General features: G+C 41.0%; 1 protein-coding gene across 1 annotated transcript; it reads left to right on the plus strand.

The window, feature by feature from the left end:
- The first annotated feature begins 275 nt into the window (after nucleotides 1-275).
- Nucleotides 276-27,881, plus strand: LOC144082279 (ATP-binding cassette sub-family C member 5). Its single transcript, XM_077609315.1, has 29 exons — nucleotides 276-626; nucleotides 2,523-2,715; nucleotides 3,507-3,662; nucleotides 7,194-7,341; nucleotides 8,055-8,288; nucleotides 8,817-8,990; nucleotides 9,302-9,449; nucleotides 10,866-11,014; nucleotides 11,175-11,282; nucleotides 12,212-12,565; nucleotides 13,595-13,666; nucleotides 13,749-13,873; nucleotides 13,952-14,024; nucleotides 14,148-14,351; nucleotides 14,504-14,629; nucleotides 14,839-14,947; nucleotides 15,027-15,211; nucleotides 16,444-16,590; nucleotides 17,827-17,956; nucleotides 19,020-19,173; nucleotides 23,189-23,317; nucleotides 23,546-23,732; nucleotides 23,905-23,994; nucleotides 24,808-24,997; nucleotides 25,069-25,228; nucleotides 25,307-25,385; nucleotides 25,457-25,570; nucleotides 25,854-26,018; nucleotides 26,955-27,881. Exons 2-29 carry the CDS (start codon nucleotides 2,531-2,533, stop codon nucleotides 27,045-27,047), a joined length of 4,188 nt encoding a protein of 1,395 aa, XP_077465441.1. The 5' UTR covers nucleotides 276-626; nucleotides 2,523-2,530; the 3' UTR covers nucleotides 27,048-27,881.
- The last annotated feature ends 76 nt before the right edge of the window (nucleotides 27,882-27,957 follow it).

The following is a 27,957-nucleotide window of genomic DNA, read 5'->3' on the forward strand; positions in this document are numbered from 1 at the left end:
CAAAATAGTGATTTGTTTAAAGGACTAAAAAAATCATCCCCATGTTTCTAATGATGTTTAGTCATGTTAAACTTCATCACTGAATATTGATACTGACCAATCTTGCTGTGAGTGAAGCAGTGGGAAGCCAATGGGATTGCAGAATGCAGCTAGCGCCCGCCCTCCTACTCGTGATTACGTGCCCCTCCCCTTGTCGTGACCCCGCCCCCTCTGTCTCCGGCGTCCACTTCCTCATTAGCGTGACGTCGAAGAGCCGTCAGCAATTGGCTGCAACTCTGTGACGTTGGCGTGATGTAGGGAATTCCTCTCCCCGCGGAGCTCCGTGAGTCGGTGAAGCGCAGCTTTGGAATGAAGCAGCACGTACTCTAGCCACGTGAGCGGGGGAGGACAAGTTGACAATGTTTTCCGGGCCGCACTTCCATCCTTCGGTCGACGCCGACGCCGCAGTAGCCGCAGCCTCCTTCTCTGCCGCTACCATCATCGAGCCGGGAGATGAGTTGCAGTGTGCTCCCTTGACGTCCCATCAGCCAAAAGCTAGTAAAACAGCAAACATGGTCATCTTCATCCGCATTTGCTGTCTGTAAATAATACATCTGAGAAGTCTGAGCGAGCATCCCGACATCCACGTAAGTGTATAATGTCGTGTTGACATTTTCACTTCCATTTTTTGGGGTTTTACATATGAAAAAACACGTGTGTAAGGAAGGGTTAGCTCCTTCAATGTGGGACAAGGTCGAAGTGATATTTCTAAACTAAGATCTTTCATTTCCACCGAAGTGAAAAAAAAATGCATTTTTTTTAAAAATCAAAATATGTTTCATCATAAAACGACTCTCAAGGCTAATGTGATGGCAAAGTTGTATCTGACCTTTTTGTACTCTTTGGCAATGGCCTTACTAAGTAATCATTCAATTTCCAAACCGCTTTTCCTCACAAGGGTCGCAGGGGGTGCCGGATCCCATCCCAGCTAACTAAAGGGGACACCCTGAATCAGTGGCCAGCCAATCGCAGGCCTAAGTCATACATATTTCCCCCCCAAAATGCAACACAAGTACTTAGTATCATCTATCCTTTTCCATATTGCTTTTCATATTTGCCCAGTTAAATTGATGATGATGTTTGTGGGTGAAGTCATAGTACATATAAAAAAATTACATACTCTTGAGATTAATAGGTACTTATAGAATGTCCTGTACCTTAACAGTGTTACCCCACTGTCCAATGTATTCGTTTTGATGACCATATCATGAACTTTTCTTGTTATCAACACGTGGCGTAAACCTATCTGCATTTTCTGACTTGGTTTTGACACCGCAAAAGAAATTGCCGGGTGAGCTGTGGGGCCCTCTCGGTATCTTCAGATAACATTCTTGCATTTTAAAAATAGATTTTTAGAAAAATGGCTTGCAAATGGCTAGCATTCACATGATAAAGAAAACACAAAGCGTCTATTTATGAACTCCAGCCTCACGTATGTATTAAAATATTTTTTTATGTAATTAGTATTATGGTTTTCCACTTTCCAGTGTTATTAGAACGGGGTGGGTAACTAATTTGCAGACTTGTGACTTGCGGGTTAGGTTGAACTCCTGAGAGCATGTGATGTGACCAACAGACACTTTTTATTAAAAAAAAAAAAAGCATCATTCAGACAAGATTGATTTGTACGATATGACTTTAAAGTTAAATGTGCATTTTTTTCTTGAACTTAAATCCACTTAAATTTTTCCTCTTCTATAGTATTATTCAGATTTTTTAAAAATGTATTTTTCCACTTTAGGGATCTGGAGATTATAATGTAAATCATAGAATAATTCCACCCAGTATTTACTTGCAACAATATCCCATAATTAATGATTTCTGTTTTTCTTGACAGATGGTAATGAAATAATTAAAAAAAATGCTTCTTTAGCTCAAAAATAAATATTTGTGCTTGTTATAGTACTTTTCCATTAAATTGTGATTTAAATTGTTCCGTCATTTAAGGTAAAAGCACGCCATCTCTTACACAAGCAGCTCAATTGTCTCTTATGATCTAATGTACCGTTCTCAGGACACCTTTAAATAGATAATGGCTTAAGTTTTGTGCCAAAGAGCCGTTGTGACCCTTGAGCAAGGTGATTCCTCAAAGTCTCCAGCCTGACTCAGCGCAACACTACTCGAGGCTTACAAGGAAACTCTTTTTCTATTTCCTGCCGCTAAAATCTGTACGTGACCAAAAAAAACCCCTCAGAACTGCACCAAACTGTTTATTTCACACTTCTCAAAGCTTTCATTACCGTTAAAAATAATTAGCTCTTTTGATTTGGAGGCAATCGGATTCAAGAGTTTTGACTGCCCTATAATTATTCGTGTAATGATGCAAACTAATGACAGAAAGTCACAACTAGAATCACACCAAATACAATCAAAAATCACAACAGGGTAATTTCAGGCTTTTCAAAAGGAACAAGACATTCTTCAAGAAAGTGACGTGAAGATGTTTTGACTTTGCCTGTCACAACTTTCCTGTCTTTTCATAGAATCAACCATGTTTCCCGATGCCCTGGAAGCGGCCGGGCGGATGGAAGGCCTGCCCATGGCCTCCCTCCAGCCATCGTCCGAGCTGGAGGAGGAAGAAGAAGAAGCGCAGGTGTTTGTGGAGCGAGGTCCAAAGAAACGGGGCCGCTACCGGCAAAGCATACAACTACTGAAGCCCTTTAGAATAACACACAAGTAAGCGCCATCATTCCATCATATATCTGTCCTTATCCCATGTACTGGTCACATGCCGTGTTTTTTTTTTTACATACTTAACTAATTCATTCCATAGAGATCAAATGCATTGAACATCTGTTTTTGCCAATGTCAGTGAATGCATCTTAATTGTAATCCTATTACAAAAAGAAGTTCACCATAATGAATAATTAAGGTTAAGTGTATTCATACAGTCCTTAATCTTAAATGAGTGCAAAAGGCTTCACGGGCACAGGGTTCACAAAAATCAACGCAATAACCAAGTATTTAGCCTCTTACCGCAGGGAAAAAAAAGACACAGATGGTGTCACAAATTGGACTTTCCACTTCAATTTAACTGTTGTTTTAATGCAAACAGTTCGGAATTGAACAGGAATAACATTTCGATAGTCTCATGGGATGCAGCTTTTTGCCACATTTAATCACATTTCAACTCGCACCAACTAGACAGACAATCACAGATGCCTATTCTGGCTAATTGCGTATTGCAAGAAGCCACGATAGCAAATAAAATCTTATCCCCAAGTAGCAGATAACATTCCATCTGAACGTTCTGTATGTTTAACTGTAATCTTACCCTGAGTGGCTCTTTTATGAGGAGCCTGCAAACCACTGCTCAATCTTTGCCTCAAACTCAAATGCTTTCTTCAAATGCCAATATAGGTCAACACCCCCACCCACACACACACACAATTTTTGTGTGTGTGTGTGGGTGTTGCACGTGTTCATTTGAGCGTTTGACCCAACGCCATTGGTTTTTTTTCTTCCAGACACCAGCACCCAGTGGACAATGCCGGTCTCTTCTCTTTTATGACCCTGCATTGGCTCTCGCCGCTGGCCCTAAGAGCTTATAAGACTTCCAACTTGTCCATAGACGACGTGTGGGGGCTGTCCTGCCATGAAGCGTCTGAAGTCAACTGCCAAAGGTGAGCACTGGCACTGAATAGGAAATACTGACACAAGGGTGCGAAGCGAAAAATGCTCTGCAGGTAAACTCAAAGAGGGCTCACTGAAGAAAAGTTACACAACGACATAATCCTACAATTATAAGGTCCCCAAAAAATGTGGTTATCACATTGGCTTCAAAGTTACAAGGTTCTCGGTTTGAATCTGGATTTAGACCTTTCCAGGTAAAGTGTGCTATGGAACCATGTTCGATGGGTCCAAAATCATGCAGGTGAGTATGAGTGATTGATGGATAGCTACAAGATAAAGTTCACTATTTGAACATTCAATATGTGGAACATCACCCCGTTCTTAAGACCAGTGTTGACCTAGTTGCACATTGCTGGAGAAAAATATTTGCTCAATAAAGTTCATTGCCTTTTACAGTTTACCAGTGGATGTAAACAGATTGAAGTTGCATGTGAGGTTTTTTTGAATGGGTTAGGTTTATGCTTTAGTTTTGATAGCAACCAGTTTAGACAGGATTTCTACCTGTATCATTATGTGCATGCTGTTATTGAGGTTAAAAGAAATAAGTTATTAGTGACTGCCAAGTGAAATGATATCACTAAATATTCCATGTGAATGGCAATTTTGGGATCATAGACGATGAGTAACAATGCCCTTGTCTGAAATGGAAAATTTGAAATGGACATTTTGGTGTTCAATACACTTGCATTTTTTTGTCTTTTTAAACTGATGCGTCATGCTGACATCATGTGCTAGAAAATCACGAGGTTCCAGATTGCAAAAATGCCGACATTACACAATCCAGGGCTTTATTTCAAGAATAGATTGTATTGTTCAAGAATGGATAAAAGCTGCTTTACGGAGCACCAGAATGAAGCATGAATTGGCATAGCCAGTTGCAATTTAGTCATAGAATTTACTTCCAAAATGAATACAGAAAACTGATGAGAAAAGGATTTAGTTTCCATTCCCAGTGTATCACATTTGGGATGAAGCACCTATCCGCACCAAGATTCTCACCTCACGCCGTCAGCTCTGCAGGATTGATATTTATGTTCGTTTTTTTTTCCATTTTCAACAAATATTGAAAGATAGGGCACTGTGCTCTCCCAGTCGAGAGATGAAGGCGCTTGCTTGTGCTGGTCAAATATTGACAGTAGTGAGAGAGAGAGAGAGAGTGACATGGATGGCTGTAGGCTAAAAAAAAAAAAGAACAGGTGCAAGTGGGACTTTGTAGTGGAAAGATTTCCACTCTTTGCTTCCACGCATGGCTTTGCACTCTGTGTGCTCGGTTTGACACCACCACATTTAATCGACGGACATCCAGTCCCACTGTAGCACTCGCCTAGAGATGCCGGGAAGCTAAGAATAACAGCGATTAGAGATTAGCGCCAGAGTTAGAGGCTGACTTTGGCAGTTATGTCATTAACTACTCAGCCTACTATGCGCTGCACCCCCAAATAAAATCCGTACGCGTTCTGCTTGCATTTTACACGTGAATCGCCGCTGACTTCCGACATTCCCGTGTGGAATTTGCTTGTTCTCCCCGTGCCAGTGTGGGTTTTCTTCTGATGCTCTGGCTTCCGTCACCCATGAGCGGAAATCGGTGGATCGTAAAATGAAGGAATTTTAAATGAGTCAACATAAAGTTCCAAAGTAATCACATTCCAGTTGAAGTCAATCAAAACAGTCTGTAAAAACTGAATTTTTTGAATTAGTCGCCCTAACGTGTGTGTTTAATAGAAAGGGGCTTAGAGATCTCGGATGGTCAGGGTTGGCTGATGTTGGCATGCGGGAGTGCTGGAGCATGGAAGGATTTAGTTTGTGTTGCCATAGCAGGAATAGTTATGCAACCCAGATGCTCAGCAGAGACGATGGCGAGGTGGGGGGGAGAAGGGAAAAAACTCACCCTGGGAGAGTTGACACTTGCTGGTGCCCAGCGAGGTGTGAATCTTGGATGTCGCGTTCCAGCCAAAATGCCTCTCAAAACATCAGCTCAACTGGTTTGGGCCTGCCCGGAACATTTCTGTCCAATCATTCCTATGTGGAGCCCACCATGTTGTTGCCCGAGTGCTCTTTGGCATTCAGATTATTGTAATCATGACTCTGATACCGTACATTTTACGTGATGATGGTAGATCAGATAGATGTGATTGGGCAAACGGAGTATGTAAATCTTTTGAGAATTGTTTCTCCATTGGAAGGTACATTTTGCTCCAGAAAATGTTTTATGCTTCCACTCTATTTTGACATTTTCTAAAATAATCCTATATAAATATGTTGTGTGTCAATCAGCAAAAGCGACCGCAATATCTTTTTTTGTCCTTTTGAGCCGTTAGACGTCAAATAGTAATTATCTGTCTGCACAAGAGTCGGCTTGGTTTAATGTTCTTTTTCTTTGATTGGTTTTTAATAACGTCGTTAGGGCGTAAATTACGCTCTGTGGCGGCCCAGTTGCTGCTGCCTGAGTGAGTCATTAGTAACCTGGCCAACATGATATTCCACACTCTTTTACAGAGCATTACACGGCAATAAAAGTGCATTAGACACGTCTTTAATATTTTACCGTGTAGCTTTCAAAGTCTAATTACATGCTTCATCACTCACAGAAGTCAGATTTTAAAGTACGGGTCAACTTTATGTTAATTTCTAGATAATTGCTGTAATTTCTCTTGTGTGTGTTTTGCTTTGTGTGATTGCCTTATAACCCTAGCAGGTCCCCTATTGCTTCAGCTTTTGGGAATGTTGAAGATTTTAACCATCTTAACTTGTTTTCCAGAAATTACAAGGCAGAAAATTAAATTGGTTGATGAACTATTAAGTGTGTGGGGTTGGCTAGTAGTAGTACAACCTACCACATTATTTCATCATCTCGACATGCAACACTGAAGACAAATGCTTTAAGCCCCGTGTCAAAGTGGCGGCCCGGGGGCCAAATCTGGCCCGGCGCATCATTTTGTGTGGCCCGGGAAAGTAAATCATGAGTGCTGACTTTCAGTTTTAGGATCAAATTAAAATTAAGAGTATAGACGTATATTACATTTCCTGATTTTCCCCCTTTTAAATCAATAATTGTAATTTTTAATCATTTTTTCTGTGTTTTTAGTTCAAAAATCATTTTGTAAAATCTAAAAATATATTTTTAAAAAGCTAAAATAAACATTGTTTTAGATCTATAAAAAACTGAATATTCAGGGATTTTAATCCAGTTCTTTTAATCCATTTATTTAAAAAAATCTAAATATTATATCTAAAATGGTCCGGCCCACGTGAAATCTAGTTGACGTTAAAGCGGCTCGCGAACCAACCGGAGTCTGACACCCTTGCTTTAAACTATTAATGTAATTATGTTATTAATGTAATTAAGTTATTAATGCTCATAGTCCATAATAAAGAAAAAAAGGAGCCCGAGCAGCCAATATTTTCATTAGCTCATGTTATGTACTTCATCATTAGGATCAATAACTTTGGTTCTTCAGCCTCGATGGTCATTTATTGGTTCGGATGAACAGAATTTTGAGTGCTTTTGTTGTGTTTTCCAGACTGGAATCCCTGTGGCATGACGAACTGAAACGATGTGGGCGTGAGGGAGCATCCCTGACAAGAGTGTTTATGCGGTTCTGCCAAACCCGAATGCTGGTGGCCATTTTTGCCCTCCTCCTCACAATGGTGGCAGGCTTTGTTGGGCCCGTAAGTACCGCTCAAATCCTCCGATCCCCCGATACTTCCCCTGATCCGGCCAGCAGGCTTTAGCGCATTTTTTGGCTTTTCCAATTTCCCAAGTTGTTGTGTTTTCCCCCCAATTATCCTTTCCTATGTAGCCAACAGACAGCAGCACACTAGCAGGTGATCAAGCCTTTAGAAAATGAAACCACCATTTGTCATTCTATATGGCTAATACACTTCAGACATTTAATACGTCTATATTAGCTCCAGTATACAGTGACCTTAATAGCTTATGTAGCAGGGTACAGTTATTTTCTTGGTGCTTGAAAAATGTGACCCTGAAAAGGAAAATAAGGTACGTGAACACATCAATCTTATACTGCTGTCTGTAATTGTACCATATATCAGTGTATCACTGAGTTGATAATTTTCTTTGTACTGTGCACGGAACATCCAACAGTTTTTTTCATCACAGTCCATCATGTGTAAACTGGCTCCTTTTTGCTGCCTTTAACAGTTTTTCAGTTCTAAGATAAGGACTAAATTGTCTAGCTTCAAGATTGGACTAAATATGTTTGCTGTAGCTTACCAGATATTATCTTCCACTGAGAATAATATTCCAAAACGGACAGTTTTTATGCCGGTTGATAATATCAGATTCCCTTCCCCCCGATATCCTTGACTATGTTATCGTTCTTATTTGCACCGGGACTATCATTTGGATTTCCTTTTCCCAGGCGATCCTGGTTCGAGCCCTACTGGAATATTCCCAGAGTTCCGAGCGCAGCATCAAGTACGGCCTCAGTTTGGTTGGCGGGATCTTTGCCATGGAGTTGATACGTTCCTGGTCTTTGGCGCTCATGTGGGCTGTCAACTATCGCACTGCGACTCGCCTCCGCGGGGCGGCTCTCACGTTCGCTTTTAACAGGATCCTCCGCCTTCGCAGCACCAAAGACATCAGTCCCGGCGAGGTAAGGCAGAATCACTACATTTTCTCTCGCAGTAGAGCACCAAAGGAAGATGACTGAGGCGGATTTAATTTCTACTCATATTAGGTTCGGTCACTGGGGAGGACTCAGGCCGTCTAAGCTTTAGATGAGTTCTCATATAACATTGACATTTGGGAATATGAATAAACCATTCTTTTTTTTTTGTAATATTACTTTGCACCGTGACCACAACTGCTGTCATCGGCATGAATAGAACTTGAAGTGCGGAGGCCTGAATAAAAACTTTAATGAGGCAATGGTTGAATTAACATTTTACGCCATAGTTATTTCTGCTTTAAATGAGTCCACTTTCAGAGGATATTATTCTCTACTCTTGATCTTTCTCTTCTCGGAGAATTTGCTATACGGCTTAGCACAGTGCTTGCTCAAGTAAAGTGCACCGTGGCCTCACGTGGTGTATTATTGCAGTTCACTGTCGTAGATGCAATTCTTCACTTGAATGTCATTCCTAACCAGAATATCAAATGTCCAACTGTGTTTCTTCTCCAGCTGATTAACATCTGTTCCAGCGATGGCCAGCGTCTGTATGAGGCTGTTTCAGTGGGCTGCCTGCTAGCTGGGGGGCCCCTGGTGGGCATCCTCGGCTTGACCTACACCACTTACTTCCTGGGTCCCACTGCTTTACTGGGATCAGCCATTTTCATCATCTTTTATCCTACCATGGTATGCCAAAGCTATCACCCCATTTCTTAATGGTCTGGTTTAACAACTCCATCTCATTTCATCCTACATACTCAACTTCAAAATCGAAAGCATTAGCTTTTGATGCAATAACTTCTCCAGTCAATGTAGCTATGTTTGCATTTGTACTCAGACTGAGACACCACAGATATCGATGTAAAATTCACTTATCCATCTAGGCCCTGCAGAAGAACCTGCAGTGCAGCTTAATGTGATTGTGTCTGCTTTCATTTCCTCTCATACTTCTTATTTTGCTTGTCACCACCGCCACCCTTTTCTTCCCGTCTGGACAGATGCTTGCGTCAAGACTGACGGCGTATTTCCGCAAGAAGTGTGTGACGGTGACTGACCAGCGCGTGAGACTGATGAACGAAATCCTGGGCTGCATAAAGTTCATCAAGATGTATTGTTGGGAAGATGCCTTTGCGCAGAACATCCACAGTGAGTTTCCCGTCATCGTACGACAATGATTTCCTGCCCCGGCAAATGCGTGCTGTCACGTGCTAATTAAGCTTTCAAATAATTCCAGTAGCTATCCTCCAAGGTCGCAAGTGATGTTAATTTATCACCTGGAAAAGAAAGTCATACCCTCTTAAGTGAAGCGGCAAGATAATCCCGACCATAAATCCATTTTCCTTAGCCCGTTTAAATCGTCCGCTATCGGAAAGGCCAGTTTGAATCCCTTGGCCTCAAGGTTAATTTGCATGGGGTTTGGAGCCTTATGATACAGCCAATGAATGTAGACGGTGCCCAGCTTGCGCGTGAATTAGCGACGGCCTTTTTCCATCACGGCCTTTGCTGTAGGTTATTGATAAGAATCGTTTGCCCCTTTTAAATGCTATTCTAAATTAGTCTGCTGGGGCTCGGTTTAGCACTATTTACCAGCTAGAATAATGACTCATCACCGTGCGGCCTAGAAGCCACCTAACGCCACTGGGGTTCAGTGTCATGAAGTATGATAACCTTTTACTTTTTCAATGTTTGCATAGACATTTGGAGTATTGCAGCACAAAAATAAAGCACATTTGTCACCACCCATTTAGTATGAAATTAAGCAACCATGGAAGATCTGCCTATTACTTAAAATGTCTTACCAGGCTGTTTCGAAATTTTAAAAACTAACTGTTTGATGCAAAGCTGTGCGTGAAGGCACATGTGTCAAATTGGTGGCCCGGGGGCCAAATATGGCCCACCGCATCATTTTGTGTGGCCCGGGAAAGTAAATCATGAGTGCCGACTTTCTGTTTTAGGATCAAATTAAAATGAAGATTATAGATGTATATTAAATTTCCTGATTTTCCCCCCTTTAAATCAATAATTGTAATTTTTAATCCATTTTTTCTGTGTTTTTAGTTCAAAAATCATTTTGTAAAATCTAAAAATATATTTTAAAAAGCTGAAATAAACATTGTTTTAGATCTATTCTATAAAAAACTGAATATTCAGGGCTTTTAATCCAGTTCTTTTAATCCATTTATTTAAAAAAATCTAAATATTATATCTAAAATGGTCCGGCCCACATGAAATCATGTTGACGTTAACGCCGCCCGTGAACCACCCCGAGTCTGACACCCTTGCGTTAAGGGATATTACGGCTTCCTGATTTTCCGTCACATATGCAGTTCTACGCATTAATTAAAATCGTCCTGCTAAAGCAATGACTCCACCAGGGAAAATAATAATAATGTAACTTGTAGGCATAGCTTGATGGCTAATTTCACATTGCATTGGTAGAGATGAGCAAGTGAATTGTCTTACAGCGATGACGTGTTCCAGAGGTGACAACTACAGGATTCAGTGTAAAAAATGAATGCTTGAGTGGATGGACTTGAACTTTAGTTTGTGTCCTATCAACAGAGGTGAGGTTAGAGGAGAGAGGAATACTGGAAAGAGCAGGTCTCATCCAGAGCCTCACAGTGGGCGTGGCGCCGATCGTCGTGGTGATCGCTAGCGTTTGCACATTCACCCTGCACATGACCTTGGGCTATGACCTAACTGCAGCAGAGGTATTTGCTCCTAAAGACCTTTCAACCCATCGTGTTCTACTTTGCATACACCTTTACTCTCCAATACGAGCTAACGCAAGAGTTATCGTGATGGAGTTAAAAATGACAGGAGAAAATGAAGAGAATAATTTATTTTTATTCTTTTTTTTTTCCCACACAGGCGTTCACTGTAGTTGCCGTTTTCAACTCCATGACTTTTGCACTGAAGGTCACACCCTTGGCTGTGAGGTCCCTGTCAGAAGGTGCCGTGGCAGTGAAGAGATTCCAGGTGAGAAATATACAGTTTCTGCGTTACCTGGGCAGGAAGTTCCCTATTTGTTTTTTTGAAGCATCTCTCACAAACTCCCCGAGTTGATGCCGAGAACCGATAAAAACCAATCCACCCCTCCTCAGCCCGTATTACAAATATTTGGTAAAAATCGCATGTTAGTGGCACATATTTTCATCCAGCCAGCAATGGTTAAGTAAGCAAACGCACCAGAAGGACATTCTATTTATCTGCAGTTGCATGATGAAGACACAATGTACCTGGAGAAAATTGACAGCAAGTTAGTTAGTTAGGGTGTCAACAGGAGAGCATGTTTGTCCTTTTCTGGTGTTGGGTTTCTCATTGTGCTTTCTCTCATATATGAAAAAAATGCATGTTGGCGTACTGGGAAAAAAAAACATAATAGACGACTTAGAATCTCATTTCTGTGGGTTCTCGGTTTCTTCCCACATCCCAAAACCTGCATAACAGCCTGCTTAAAGACCTTAGATTGACTAGTAATCGGTTCTGATTGTAGCGCTAGCTGGCATGGCCTCCAGCACCTTTGAGAAGCGGGACAGACTATGAATGAATTTAGTAATGAATGTTTCAAATATTGACCGAGATGTGTCATTTACCGAGAGCAAGGCAATTTTGCGTTTGCTTCTATCTGAATAAAAAAGGTTCGCTACTCTCGTATTTCTTATTTGTATATCATCTCTACCAGTTAAAATAAAACGGGAAAAAAAATGAAAAGAACCTAGATAAGGCGATATGAAAAAATGGTGATCTATTCTTGATGCAAGAAAGCACATTCTATGTTAGATTTTTATAATTCAGGTCAGCAATGACATCAGCTCCGCCTCTCCCTACAGAAACTCCTATTTTTACCCGGCTGATAGATGTATATTTCTTTACAAATGGATCATTTAGCTCTGTTGTCTCCACAGAGGCTGTTCACAATGGATGCCCGAGAAACGGTGTTGATCAAAATGCAAGACCCTCGCAACGCGGTAGAATTCCAGGACGCCACGCTGGTATGGGAGAAGGCACGAACCCCAGCCAGCAAGTCAAAGCCGCCCCCTAAAAAGCAGGGAGGGGGGATGAAACGCGTGCTACGCCGGGAGAAGCTGAACCTTCTCATCTCCACCGTGGAAAGCAAGGAATGCAAAGATGGCCCTAATGCTCAGAGTCTCCTCACTAACATGGAGCAGGAGAGCCCACAGAGTACCATCTCCTCCACCAAAAGCATTCGGCCTCCGCTGCACAAGACGCTACACCGTATCGACCTGCGTGTTAAGAGGGTATGATGACCACATCCAATTAGCTGTCTTGATTTAGTCTGGTGGTAATCTTATTTTTGCCATCAAGTGCTTGGTCTTAAGTTCCTCAGTTGTACACGTGAGACGGTGCAGTCAGGAAAAAATGCAAGCCAATCTCTTTTCTTTCATGAATTGGAGGATATAATAATAATGGCAGTATAAAAATAAATAAAAAAATAGTACTCTTTTCTCCTTCAATGCTCCAAGACAGAAGATTAGCTGCACTGTCTTTGTGAATGACAAAGCTTTTGTAATGTCATGTTACATAATAGCGTTTGATTATTTTTTGCATTCCGTATTTTCACGACTATACGGCGCATCGTATTTTTAGCCGCAGTGTCAGTAACGAGTGCTATTTCTGTATTTTACACACACAAAGGACGCACCGTTTTTATAGACGCAGCCAGGCATGGCAAAACATACACCAGCTTAAACATACACGCTACACCCACACACTAAAAAGGCAACGGAAGCAAAACTGAGCTCGGTTGTACTTTATTTAGCCATTTTACAATGTACTCACGTCATCATCACCCACAAATCCATCAAAGTCCTCATTTTCTGTGTCCGAATTGAACAATTATCCAAATGAGTCATTGAAAACGCTGAGTTTTATACGTTCGTCCAGGCGGCCACAATCCTTTCGCAAATAGTAGCTAGCTAGTAGCTAGCGTAACTATTCCAGGGGGGCTGCTTGCCGTAGTTGTGAGAGCTGTAGAGGATGGTGTACCCTATCGACTGATTTATTTTATTTTATCGTGATAACAATTTTAGTATTGGTCCATATATAAAGGGCACTGGATTATAAGGCGCCCTGTCTATTTTGGAGAAAATGTAAGACTTATGTGTGCCTTATAGTCGTGAAAATACGGTAATTGCTGCTAAGCTGAAGTATAAGGAACATTTGTGGTGAGCTTTTAGGGATGCAAAAAAATGACATGGTGGGAATAATCTGGCCTGTTTTTTGGCAATTGATTTGAGTCCCAAATGTATTTCTTTTTGGCTGTGTAGGGTTCGCTGGTTGGGATCTGCGGTGGAGTGGGAAGTGGCAAGAGTTCCCTTCTCACGGCACTACTGGGACAAGTAAGATCTTAATGCTGAAATGGTATGATTCATAAATAGTCATTCAATCGTTTAACACCGTGACCTCCAACCTGTCTCAAAGATGACCCTCTTAGAAGGCAACGTGGCAGCCAGTGGGGGGTTTGCTTACGTGTCCCAACAAGCTTGGATCCTCAATGATTCCCTCAAGGAGAACATTCTATTTGGCAAGGAGTTTCATCAGGAAAAGTAAACTTTGAGAGCAGGCATAAAATTCAAGAGGCAGTTCCAGTGATCACTAATGGAATATCTTTGATTCATTTTCAGATACGATGCCATCTTGGAAGCCTGCTGTCTTCTACCAGATCTGACGGAGCTGCCGTATGGAGACATGACAGAGGTATTTGCCGGCTTTTTTTGTTGTTCTGCCATATGAAATTCTCCCCTTGAGTCAGCAGTTGGAGTTCCCATTTGAAATGGAGTGCCAATGCCAGAAGAGGATTGAATTTCCTTTTCACCGCAGATTGGCGAAAGAGGAGCGAATCTCAGCGGAGGCCAGCGTCAGAGAGTGAGCTTGGCTCGGGCGCTCTACAGCGAGCGCCCCATACTCCTCCTGGATGACCCTCTCAGCGCCGTCGACACCTGCGTGGGCTCTCACATCTTCAAAAAGGCAATACAGGAGGCTACAAAAGCCAAGACGGTGCTGTTTGTGACCCACCAGCTGCAGGTGAGGAAGAAGCAACCTGGACGGGAACCATTCCAAACTCAATTGCATTCCCGGACAGACCGTTGGCATATGGCACTTTGTTCTCCTTTTGCCTCAGGGATGATTTTAATCATCGAAATGAATGCTAAATTTACATTCTGCCTTTTTTCCAGTACCTGCCAGAATGCGATGATATTATCCTCATGAAGGACGGGCAGATAGCTGAGCATGGCACTCATGATCAACTCATGGCGAAAGAACGGGAATATGCAGCTCTGTTCAGAAGCATGCAACAGGAGGTAACACAAACCAGGAACTTTTTTTAGCACAATTAAGACATATCCAATAGCTAGGACTCTGGCTTTCCCCTATTTAGAGCTCCATTGATTTACCAGAGGGCTGCTAAAGATCCTGTCACTGATATAAACCAGCAAAAGAATGTTTTTGTCACACCTGCCATGTACACTTGTCACACGCCTCATTTCTTCCTCTGTTCTCATTCCCGTAGAATCTGGTGAGAGAGAATTTAAAAAACACACAGCACAAGGTAACAGCCGTGCAAGTTTGCCATGTTGAGGAAATCGCAAAGATAACACCAAAGCCACAGAGCAAAAAAGGTGAGACACGTGGGACACTTGAGGGCTACCGACTTAAGTTCATTCGCTCGACGCTTCAAGTTTTAGCAATTTTGTCCAGAACAACTGATGAAAGCCGAAGAAAAGGGGTCCGGCGCCGTTGCTTGTGCCGTATACGCTGCCTACATCAGGGCGGCGGGAGGTCCGGTGATTTTCGTCCTCAACGCTTTCTTCTTTCTCAGCACCACGGGCACCATCGCCTTTAACAACTGGTGGCTGAGTCATTGGATACAGCAGGGCAGCGGGGTAAGTGTGGGGATAATTTACTTAGCAATGATTAACTTGACAAATTTTGCATGTAATCACAGTCATTTTTACTCAATGCCTATTCAATTTTTTTAGTTCTTTATCATTTTTAATGCATAGACAATGCATGGTTCCAATATAAACTTATAAGCTAATTATGGCCACAAATGGCCCACCACCACATTTCTTCACCTTAAGTTTTTCAAAAAATATTCATTAGTTCATTTATCATGTAAAATATTTGCTATATACTATTTAGGAGTTTTAGTCAGAAATTGTAAAAACTAATTAGTTACTGCCCTCTTCCTTCAACTGACTAACTTGGAATATTTTTGACCTCGCCACATTTAAAAAAAAAAAATCTGTATAGAATTTTAAATATGCAAAAGAAATCCAAACTGTTGCATTAAACCGCCACATCAGTCGAACGAACATTAATCCGAATGCTTAAGCTGTGTCTGCAGTGAGATAAGGCAGTGTGACCTGTTTGGCATTTGACCATTTAACTTAGCTTTATAGATTTTGCATTCAATTTAAAACTTTACAGAGATGTAGCACCAATTGACAATAAAATGTTTGACAGCCACGAATTGAATTCCCAATTTTTTCTCAGCCAATGCGTGCGCTCACAATCGTAGCAACATTCGAGAATCTTCGAGGACTTGTTGCGTCAGCCTGATCCTAGAGTGTTAAAACATTCCAACCGAGAGATTATTAAAGCATTAACTTCTTTTCAGCATTAGTGTGGAACGTTTGCACATGTGCAAAAAGGGCTTTGGCATCAATTTGGGGGGGAAAAGGAAAAACAACACTTGTGCACAAATAAGCATTCATAGCATAGATAAATGTTAGTCAAAAAATCCTAAATTTCCAGGTGAAAACGGGGACCGTCATCTATTTTAGCAGGATAAATATAACAATGCTGTTGGCTCAGTTAGCCAAAGGAGCTCCTATAAGCTTTAACATGAACATGGGCGGGGGGAAAACGACAATACAATAACTGCAATTAAAAACAAGTGGCAGGCAAGCAGATGGCGGCTTTTGAGAAATGCGCCCACAAATGAAAACAATGCAACGCTGAGTGATGGTAATGGGATTTTTTGACAGAACTGTGCTTTCCTCCATTAATTAAGGGGAAAATTCACATCACTGGATGAAAAAGGGATTACTTTTTCCTTTTTAATTTACTGAACCTTGTTAATTTCTTGCTCCATATGACTTCACTTCCACAGAATCCTTCATTAATTTCCCAGAATGAAACAATGGCCGAGGACAGCATGAGGCTCAACCCTCACATTCAGTTCTATTCAACTGTTTACGTCATCTCCATGGGCGCCGCCTTGTTCCTCAAAACCATACGAGGCCTGGTGTTTGTTAAGGTAAGACAGCCCTGTGCTGCTTTTTCCAAATATTTCACAGTCTGATTATTAAAAAAAAATGCAAAAAGCTCGAGATGGACAAGAAAGTGACTTAAAAGGGCAAGAAACATTCTGCATTTGCTTGCTAATTGTTCAAACTGGACTCTGAGCACATAAGATATTGATTAATATGATTATAATTTATAACAACTATGCATTTATATATTATAGGCCAGGGATGATGAAGCTATCAGCGGGAGAATAATAGAGTTGTGTCACTGTAGGTTTGTTCTAGCCTTGGGCTGTTTTTAATTAATAGCATCTAAAACCCAGTACAGGATATATTCTGCCTTTTTTGTCTGAAGTCTGCTGGGATGGGCTCCAGGACCCCCGCAACTTTTGACCGGTGTCTCATTAATGGATGGATACTGCAGAGGGTGGAATCACTAAAGTAGATAGAATTCATATTACCTGTTTATTAGAATTTACTAGCATTTTGAATTGGAGGCTCATTTTGATGCTATAGCAAAAATGTCAATTTCTGCCCAGCAAGTGTCATTTTCTCAACAAAAAAACCCCCATTAATTCTGTCCCTGTGAAAAAGGAATAATGCCTGTGGGCTAAATCAATTTTTCTGTCCAAAACCATGTTTCACAGCTTTATTATAGCTGCCATTGATGTGTCAGTTTATGCACCTTTGTGCTTTTCGTCCCTTTTTACCAGCTAACCCATCCTGACACTGTTGCAAGAGGTTAAATTGCCAATGTATGCCACTTCAAATAGCTCATTTTTAAAAGTGAAGTCATGTACCCGGACCTAGGGTGACTTTTTTTTTAGTAGTGTTCCTTACTCTGTTTTAAAAAAAAAAACATTTTCCACTGCCACATATGAGTACAATCTGCTGAGGTGCTGCAATGTCCCCTGATTCAAAAGTCACCACGTTTATGTCAGCATCATCTCTAGTCATTGTGGAAGAGGATTTGACAGCAATAAAAAAAATACACACACTCGCCTAACAATGACTATTTGAGACATCCAATAAGTCTTTACGCACCAGCGCTGTGTGTGATGAATGTGATAAACCGTGTGTCAACCCAAGCCGACCGGGTTCATATGTTTCTTTAAGCTAGGCACTTTCACGCCTCGCCTCTCATGGCCGTGTTGTTTGTGTTGACGGTGCACGGTGAAGGCGTATGTTTCTTTAAGCTACGCACTTTCACGCCTCGCCTCTCATGGCCATGGTGTTTGCGTTGACAGTGCACGGTGAAGGCGGCCTCTGCGCTCCACGACAAGCTGTTCCTCCGACTCCTCCGCAGCCCTATGCGCTTTTTTGACACCACGCCGTTAGGACGCATCCTGACCCGTTTCTCCAGGGACATGGATGAGGGTAAGACTGGCTAGTATTTCTTGTTTGCTTGGTTTGTTCTAGTTGGTAAAACTCAACATCAAAATAGGCAATGTCATATTTCAAATTGGAATCTTGACCCTACCAATATGGCCACCACGACATAGGCTTTGTTGACCTCTGAGAAAGGGCATCATTCGCCATCATAACTGAGGATGTCACTTTGAATTTAACTGTCCGTGATTGGCTATTCACTTTAAATTTTATACGATGAAATATTTTTTATTCTTTAGGATGTTATTAAGGTTTTTCAGATAACTTTAGCATTTCTTGTTTGCTTGTATTGTTCCTGTTGGTAAAACTCAACATCAAAATAGGCAATGTCAGAGCATTGCTTTCAAATTGGAATCTTGACTCTACCAATATGGCCACCACGACGTAGGCTTTGTTGACCTCTGAGAAAGGGCGTCATGATTGTGGATGTCACTTTTGAATTTAACTCTCCGTGATTGGCTATTCACTTAAAATTTCATACAATGGAATAGTTTTTAAACATCTTTAGAATTTTATTTAGGTTTTTCAGATAACTAGCATTTCTTGTTTGCTTGTTTTGTTCCATTTGGTAAAACTCAACATCAAAATAGGCAATGTCAGTGAATTGCTTTCAAATGGGAATCTTGACCCTACCAATATGGCCGTCATGACATAGGCTTTGTTGACCTCTGAGAAAGGGCATCATTCGCCATCATTACTGAGGATGTCACTTTGAATTTAACTCTCCGTGATTGGCTATTCACTTTGAATTTCATACAAAGAAATATTTTTTTTAAATCTTTAGGGTGTTATTGAGGTTTTTCAGATAACTTTAGCACCAAAAAAACAACATAACTTGGGGGTCTGGGAGAAAAAATGACATAAGTCGTCCTTGAGTATTACTCGCAGCTCCAGCCAAACTATGAAAAAAGTGCGATTTATAGTGCGGAAAATCCAATATTTCTCCTTTGAATCACATCCATTTGTCTCTCCACCCATAAAGTTTTACAGGTTAGAGCTGACTTTTTTTTGCTTCTGTATGCCTTACACCTCTGATGTTTTCTCTTAAAAGTGGATGTGCGCTTGACCATGCAAGCTGAAATGCTGCTGCAGAACCTCACCCTGGTGCTGTTTTGTCTGGCAATGGTCGGTATCGTCTTCCCCTGGTTTCTCATTTCCATCTTGCCCCTGGGAGCCTTCCTTTGCCTTGTCAACCGTGTCTCCAGGTCAGTCAGCCTCTCATTCTCACCTCTCTTCCTCTTACAATCTTTCAGTTTGACAATGTTAAAACCTTGTAAATTCGGCCTGCCCGAGAGTATTCTCTCATGATTATGGATTAGATAATACACATTGCTTGTACAAGCGACTTCCCTTGAGGAAGTGAAATGTGCTGTAAAGGCGTCGTTATCTGTATTTGCGAGCATGCAGACTGCTCTCAGAAAATGGTTTCCGTTTTCCAAGCTTCCCCTATGTTGTAAATGATTTAAAGCATGCGGACGCTTCTCTATTTCTGCACAATTGTGCAGTTCAGGTTCATCAACAGCTAAGTGATCTCTTTGGAAAGATGCAATGGTTTGTAAAACTGTTGTGTGGCTGGAAATCAAAGAACATTCCGTAGTACATAAGAAAAGTGCCCATTATTTTTCTTTACGGTCTGTCCATGATATTTTTTTTTCTCCCTACCTGGCCTGCAGTAATAAATTGACCACAGCCCAAAATAGCAGACTTATCAATAATGTAGCAAAAGGTCAAAATGTCTTTGAAGTAGATGGTGTCTGTATCTGATGTCATTTTTTAAAAGGTTTTGACCTGTTTTGAGCGGTTTATAATGTCATTTAAAGAGCAAACGGAAAAATTATAATGTAAAAGGGCCCAGTTTAAGATCAGCAAAAAAACTCAAAAGATATTAAAGGGATGAAAAGAATAGAGGAGATAAACGAAAATTACATATTAACCTTGGCTGTTGGATTTGGTGTTATGGAGACATTTAAGGATTTCAATCCATCCATTATTTTGCTCATTTAGACAATGTGACCATGAGAATATAATAGGTCATTAGATGCGTCAAGTCAGTCTTGTAAACAACATAAAAAAATCATGATGACTTTACAATTTATTTATGACACTGCAGGGTTGAATCTTGAATCAGAAAACATGTATATTTAATTTAAAACAGCAATCACATGTATTTTTAAGCAAAACAATCACTATGCATGCAGTTGCTACACACTTTCTGAGTCTTTTAATAAGGCCCCTAAATAAAAGATCATCACTAACAATTATTTTGACTAATCCAAATTGCATATTTATATTTTGTGAGGATGTGTTTAAAATCAAAATACTGCTCTGCAGCAGCGACTTCTCCTAAACTTTCCTCATCAACTTGACTGAAACAGGCTGTAAAAATGTGCAACATTATTGATATTGATTCATCACTAAGATCCACTGCCCTTTCGGAGTCAAAACATTATGACTCATAAGCCTATTTCTGTCTTTGTTAAAACTGGAATGCTTGCCATTTGTACTAATCTACAAATGATCAATTTAATTTATTTCTTCAGGCAATCTAGGGTGATTTCCTCCCAACGCGATAGTGCAGATGTGTATTGCCTGAAATGATCGATTGCGACAGAAGGTCCCAGAGGAAAAAGTTTTTTTTTTTCATTGATTGTGCCTGGCACACAGGGTGATTGTAGAAAAGGCCAATCACGTCTCGAGTCTACAAACGAGTATGGGGGCATTCATTCCTTCAAATTTACAATGCGACCTTTCACGGCACCTTGTTTTGTATCAGCAGATAAGCATCGGGCTATAAATGCCATCTCATAAGTCGAAGCCAACGGCTGTCAACATGCCGAGTTTAAATCCATGAGCTCCAAATCAGTCTGCAAGCCTTTGAATAACTTGTCAAAAACCACATTTACCCCCCACGTAGGCCTGATAGAGTCATCCTTACTTCAATTAAAAATTGACGCGACGGACTGATTTCTATTTCAAGTGTGCTGCACTCAAGAGAAATCGCAACTTTTAAATAAGTAATGATTACCCTTGGCGATTTGGAAAGTGATCTTCCCGGGATGAGTGGCCGTGTAACATCAAACTCCCGCTGAAATTACCCACTTTTAAAGCTGCGTTTTTATGAAATTTTGAAATGAAAGTGCCTAGAGCATAAACATGTTTGTCAGGATCAACGCTTACGAGAGGCAAAGTGTCAAGTTTGTTGCTTCTCTTTTCACGGCTTTTGATGAGTAAAAGCAAATGATTCATATGTGAATTCCCATTCACACCGTCCCCTCTAGCCGCCCTCAAAAAAGTAGACAGACGCCTCCCATTTTAGTCATCAAACTATATTCACGTGGTGTCCTTTTCCCTCTGGACGTCAAGTACTCGGCCATCTGTGTTTATTGATTCTTCAATTAAAACATGATAGTGGAAACGAACCAGCAAAACATCGAGCAATACAAAAACTCCACTGCCATTCCTACTAGTTCAATTCCTTCATTTGCCATTGGTGTGCCGACAATAGGTCTGTACAGTGGTACCTCAAGATACGAGCTTAATTCGTTCCGGGACTGAGCTCGTATGTCGATATTATCGTATCTCAAACGAACGTTTCCCATTGAAATGAACTAAAAACTAATTAATTCGTTCCAACCCTCTGAAAAAACACCAAAAACAGGATATTGGATTGGAAAAAATGCACGTTTTGCACAGCAACGCGCTGGTAAAATAACATAAACAAATTTAAATGAACTTGGATTACGATGCAGACACTCAAAAATAAGTTTAATCGAACCTAACACTAAACTTAATTCTAATTTTGTTTGACATTTTGATACCTTTCTTCTCCCGGGTTGGCTCTTTTTGCCCTGCCTCCACAGTGACTTTCAGTCAATATTGAGGGTTGTTTGAGTTTGTATTCCCTTCAAAATATTCCCAAAATGTCCTCACAATAGGATAACGCAAGACCACTTGCCAACGAGAAGTAGTATATACGCCATTCGCACTGACTAACGGGGGGAAAACACTGAAAAATGATGATTCTTGATGTTCTTATGAGCAGCATCTCGCGTCCGCTGTCTGCTCGTATATCAAAAGTTGTCTCTTATCTCAAGATAAATATTTCCCGAAATTTTACTCGTATCTCGAATTGCTCGTCTGTCGGGCCACTCGTATGTCAAGGTACCACTGTATTACTTTTCAGACCCTGCTGGGCAATCAGATATTTTCCACCAGAAAGGCGTGACGTTTAGATCTTACGTTTTGGTTCCACTCTCTCTTAGAAATGTGGTAATTTGAGGTTTAGTTTTTTAGTTGTGACCCAAAAAATATGACAATGGAGGTGTTCTTCAATATGCTGTATTTTCCGGCCGATAAGTCACACTTTTTTTCCATGGTTCAGCAGACTACTTTCAGACAATTTCCATCCAATTTTCTCCAATACAACACATCTGATTTCATTCAAATCCAACCTGGACTCATGTGGAGAAAAAGCAGTTATCTACCCCCAGCGCCTTTGTAGCATAAGCGCAGATACATCGGAATGTCATTAACGAGTGAAATACTGTTCAGCAAAACAAACAACAGATGTGAACGGGCAATGGCAGACGAAGAAGCAGAAAATATCTTTTTTTTTCCCTTTCTGAGACGGCACCTGAAGCTATCAGGTTAAAAAAAAAAGTTGTCTCTGGTAGCATAAAATCCTCAAACGAGCGTGACGATTGAGAACCCCCGGAGGGACCTTGTTTACTTTCGTAAACACTGCATTGTCTCACAGTGCAAAAACTTGCGGGCATATTACTTTCAGACTGCAATTAGCATAAATGGAACGGCTACACAAAAAAGTGATTTATTCCGAAGTGGGCATTGCGAGAAAGGCACTATAGGCTGAAAATGTATGGAATTTATAGTGAAGCGTGAGTGGGATTGAGAATTTCGTAAAAGTTAACATGGGGTTGTTTAAGTTTTTGTTAGTTGACTAAGTTCATGTTAACATTTGCCTATTTAGCCTGTTTTCCATTTGAATGTTTTACGATATGATTATTATGGTTTCTGGCTGGTTCGACTTATATTCAGGTGTGATTTGTAATCCGAAAAATATGTTCACACCCATTGAAAACGGGATGCACATGTTGTTCACGTTAGCCCAATGGTTAGGAAACAGCATCTGAATGTCAATTCATTTAAAATAAATGATATCTAAATGATGTATTACTTAAGGGTATGTTCTCTTCTAATTAGGGTTTTGATTCGTGAGCTGAAACGACTTGAGAACATCAGCCAGTCGCCATTCACCTCCCACATCACCAGCAGCCTTCAGGGCCTCTCTACCATCCACGCCTATGGAAGAAAGCGCGACTTCCTCCAAAGGTGATCTTATTTCCTAATGTCTGCCAAGCTGACTCACGCTTACTTCCTTTATCCACATCTTCCCCCAATGGAGATCATTAAAATTTTCCTTTTTATCTCAGCTGGTAGTATTTCTCTAAGGTTAGTACAGGAACCAAATGAAATTAGGGAGCTCCCCAAACGTCTTGATAAAAGGGAATTGGCCCACGGCGCGCAAGGATTAAAGGAGTTGTTTCTTTTGTTTGACAGATATCAGGAATTGCTGGACAATAACCAGGCCTCCAACTACCTCTTTAGTTGCGCCATGCGTTGGCTGGCCGTGCGCCTCGACCTCATCAGCATCTCGCTCATCACTGCAGTAGCTCTCTTCATTGTCTTCATGCACCAGCAGATTCCTCCTGCTTATGCCGGCCTGGCCATATCATACGCAGTGCAGGTTTGTAAGCCCTGTCAGAGATTGTCCATCTACAGTCAACTCAGCCATTGTACTGTGCTCCCCGATTAATTGATGGGTAGCTGGAGTGTCTTTAATTAATAATTAAAGCCGCAATGAGGCAGTCGTTAACTTCCCTGCCCTCTCCTTTCTCCCTACCTCATCTCACCTACAGCTTACTGGCTTGTTTCAATTCACTGTAAGGCTCCTCACAGAAACGGAAGCTCGTTTCACGTCAGTAGAGAGGATTAATCACTATATAAAGGTAAGCGACACACGTGCTTCTATTGGATTGTTTCTACATAAAGTAGCTGAAAGGGGTTTTGGATTGGATAACCATATTCATCCCGTATTCGGGGAATTTCATTGTGACAGTAGCAAGAGGGTGATAATACAGAACAACAAAGCAAAAATTGTATTTTTTTTTTAAATTTTATTTATATATATATATATATATATATATATATATATAATGATATATTATTATTTTTTTGTATTTAGTGTTTTTTAGTATTTTTTGTATTTTTAGCATCTTTTTTTGGTATTTTTTTAGTCGTGACTGGACGTTTGGTCACCGGACGTTTGGTCGCGGGACGTTTGGTCGCCCAGACGTTTGATCGCCCGGGTGAATATAATTTTGAAAGCTGGTTTCAACAGTAGATATTTAGATATTAAACTCTCTCTCATGAATATAATTTTGAGAGCTGGTTTCAACAGTAAACTGTCTGTCATGTTGTCAAGCGTCCGGCGACCAAACGTCCGAGTACCTATTTTAGTAATTGCAGGATTACACACTTAACATGCATGGCTTATTAAAATATTAGTCCAAATTCTGCCCAGTGATTAGATAGTCACAAAATATGTCAGGTTAGTTATCATTAAATACATGTAAACAATGTTTTTTGCGCTTTCAAGTGGGAATACAACATGATTTAGGGATGACCTTGCCATGGTGGGAAAATCAGATATAATACCGATGGATGTCAAAATCCAACGGGACCGTGGATGAGCAAAACGCTACATAACATTCACTGAGTTTATTATTTGATTGTAAACATCCATGACTATTTTTTGCCAGTCTCTAGAAAGCGAAGCACCATGCAAAATCCAGTCCAATGCGCCTGCTCTTTCCTGGCCCGAGGAAGGGAAGATCACCTTTCACAACGCGGACATGCGTTACCGTGACGGCCTGCCGTTGGTGCTGAAGGATCTGTCTTTCACAATCCACCCCGAGGAGACCATCGGCATTGTGGGTCGCACAGGATCAGGTTGTTAACCCGCGGCTTTGGCTTTTTTTCAGTCCATCACTGCCATTGTATTGACATCTTCTCACCCACAGGGAAGTCTTCTCTGGCTCTGGCGCTGTTCAGACTAGTGGAGCTGGCAAAAGGCTCTGTGACCATCGACGGAGTCGATATCGCCCGAATTGGCCTGGACGACCTGCGGAAAAAACTGGCAATCATCCCTCAAGAGCCTGTACTCTTCATCGGGACTGTGAGGTGAGGTACTCCATAATATCTGCTCTTTTCTCTGTGATGAAAATAGACTCACCATTTTGTTTATTTGAATGTTGACAGGACCAATTTAGACCCATGGGATCAGTACTCAGACTCCCAAATTTGGGAAGCCCTAGAGAAGACGCATATCAAAGAGATGGTAGGTGATGACATGGCATGCAAATGTGAAAACAGTTCATACTGACGCCGTGTGATCTCATCTATACTCAGGTGAGTCAGCTCCCTCACTCCCTCCAATCCGAGGTGACGGAGAACGGCGAGAACTTCTCAGTGGGCGAGCGGCAACTTCTTTGCGTGGCCAGAGCGCTGCTGCGCAATAGCAAGGTGCTGATTGTTCACTTATATTCCATTTTCCATTGCTCCACCATCGCTTGGTACAAGTAGTCAGGGGGCCGTTTTATTTTAGAGAGTCATGATTAAAAATAAATAAATAATACTCGCACACTGAGTGAGCGACAAGGCTAGAACAACATTGGCTCCTAGTGGCTGGCATTGTAGCTGCAGCTTTTCCCAATTAGTATTTAGTCCAATTACACAACACTTCAGTCACTCTGAGGTCCAGGTTGAATCATTTTATTACCTCTAAAGATTGAGCACATTCCCACAGATCCTCGTTCTGGACGAGGCGACGGCATCCATCGACACCGAGACCGACATCCTCATTCAGGAGACCATTCGCTCCGAATTCAGCAGGTGTACACGCCTCATCATCGCCCATCGTCTCAACACCGTGATGAACTGCAGCAAGGTCATGGTCATGGAGAACGGCCAGGTGCGGTACCTTTTTAGAAAGCCATTAGCGCATTAAAAACAAGCCTGATGGGAATGGACGCTTCACATCTGATGTGATCAAGCAGCTATCTCGGTCTGGATGCTAAACATTTTGTGGATTGAGTTCAAAGGTTCATCAGAGGTTTTATGCTGCAGTGATTATATTTTGGGAAAACAAATCTGAGACATGTTTGAGCCTTCAGCTCAGTGAATGACTAAAAAAAATCAGAGCAGAGTAGATGCAGTGCTGTACAATTTTTTAAGAAAAAGGATTGCCCTATTTGGACGGTACACGGTCGATTGGTCGCCCGGAAGGTTATTGATAATTACCATTTAAATCGTTGCTCAAATTCCCTAAATACAAACTGCGAATGACTATTTAGTCATACTTGATGCCCTATTAATTATTAGGCTAAAGAAAAGCTCCAAATTTCCTGGACTTTTATTGTTTTTTTGTTGGAGAACTTGTTAAGACCCTGACTGACGTAGCTTCTTAAAGGGACAACGCATGTACATACAAACTCTTATACACTCACATGTCGGCTCAGTGAAACTGCTCATGGCCATTGTTGGCTTTTATTAATGCGTAGACCGAGTTGTTTTACCTTGTTTTGTCGCCAGTCTTTTGGTCGCGGTCTTTTGGTCGCGGTCTTTTGGTCGCGGTCTTTTGGTCGCCCGGACCACGACAACGGGCGACCAAAAGACTGGCGACCAATCGACCGCACACAATTTGGACATGCTGTATAATGTTTATGCCAGACATTGATGAAATATTATTTAACTTTACATGACGTCAAATGTTAAAATATGAACATCTCCAAATTCAATTGTTGCTCAAGATTTGTTAATCACTACTTCAGACAGTGAATCAATCGAATTGCTTTGTATTTGCACGCTGGTTATAATGATTTTTCTCCAAATCTGTTTTATTTCCTAGATTTTGGAGTTCGACCACCCCAGCACCTTGCTTTCAAACGAAAACTCCAGATTCAGAGCCATGATCGAGGCCTCTCAAAACCAAAGCAAATAAAAACCTGGCCAACGTACCATGCTGTTACAAAGAAAATGACAATAACTGAAACAAACAACCAGTAGGCCATTAGAATAAATAGCCTTGCTATCGTGACGGACGACAAAAACCAAAGATCTTGCAACCGTGTTTCTCTGGACACCATCCCATGGTGCAAAGGACGACCTCCACCACAACTGCAAGCCAAATGATTCACTGCAAATGAAACAGAGCGAAAGCTCCGTCTACGGCACTTTATTAAATTCACGTCAACGCGTTTCTTTTCGTGAGGACGGCTCCTTATTTCTTGTCACTGTGTAGGAACCTTCCTTAAAAGGTCATGTCAATAATGATTGTTTTATTTAGAGTGGTCATATATTTAGGAATTATCTTTTGATGGCATTTTAAAGGCATTCAAATGTTGTTTTATTTTATTTTTTAGCTGTTTTAATATGTGCCTAGAGTTGTGCAAATGTACATGAGGCAATTAGCCGTGTCATTACAACACTGCATGTGGGTACTGTACACTGAAATTCTTCCTCTTATGTAATCTAGATGCTGGAAATTAAATTATGCACCTATTGTTTGTAAGGCAACCGATCGGTACGTTGCCGTTTTCTGTAGCCGAGTCAATGTGTCTTCACAAAAGCCGAGGATTGTTGTCGTATGCCTTATAATGTATGATTGCGCTTAACAATCACGGCGAGTGCAATATGTTTTGGATTACATTGCTGCATTTTCCAAGTTGCCTTTTGTACATGGAGAGTTTAAACTTCCCTTGTGTACTTTTTGTAAATTGTTGATTTTATTAAGAGGAATTGTTTTGTTTGGCAATAAAAAGTATAAGTACTTTAATGTATGTCAATCTGTAATTGTTAGAAGGGGCTCTCTTATACCATTTACATATAACTATTCAACTTCTGTGGAGAAA

The sequence above is a fragment of the Stigmatopora argus genome, chromosome 9, assembly GCF_051989625.1.
Source record: "Stigmatopora argus isolate UIUO_Sarg chromosome 9, RoL_Sarg_1.0, whole genome shotgun sequence".
Classification (NCBI taxonomy): domain Eukaryota; kingdom Metazoa; phylum Chordata; class Actinopteri; order Syngnathiformes; family Syngnathidae; genus Stigmatopora; species Stigmatopora argus.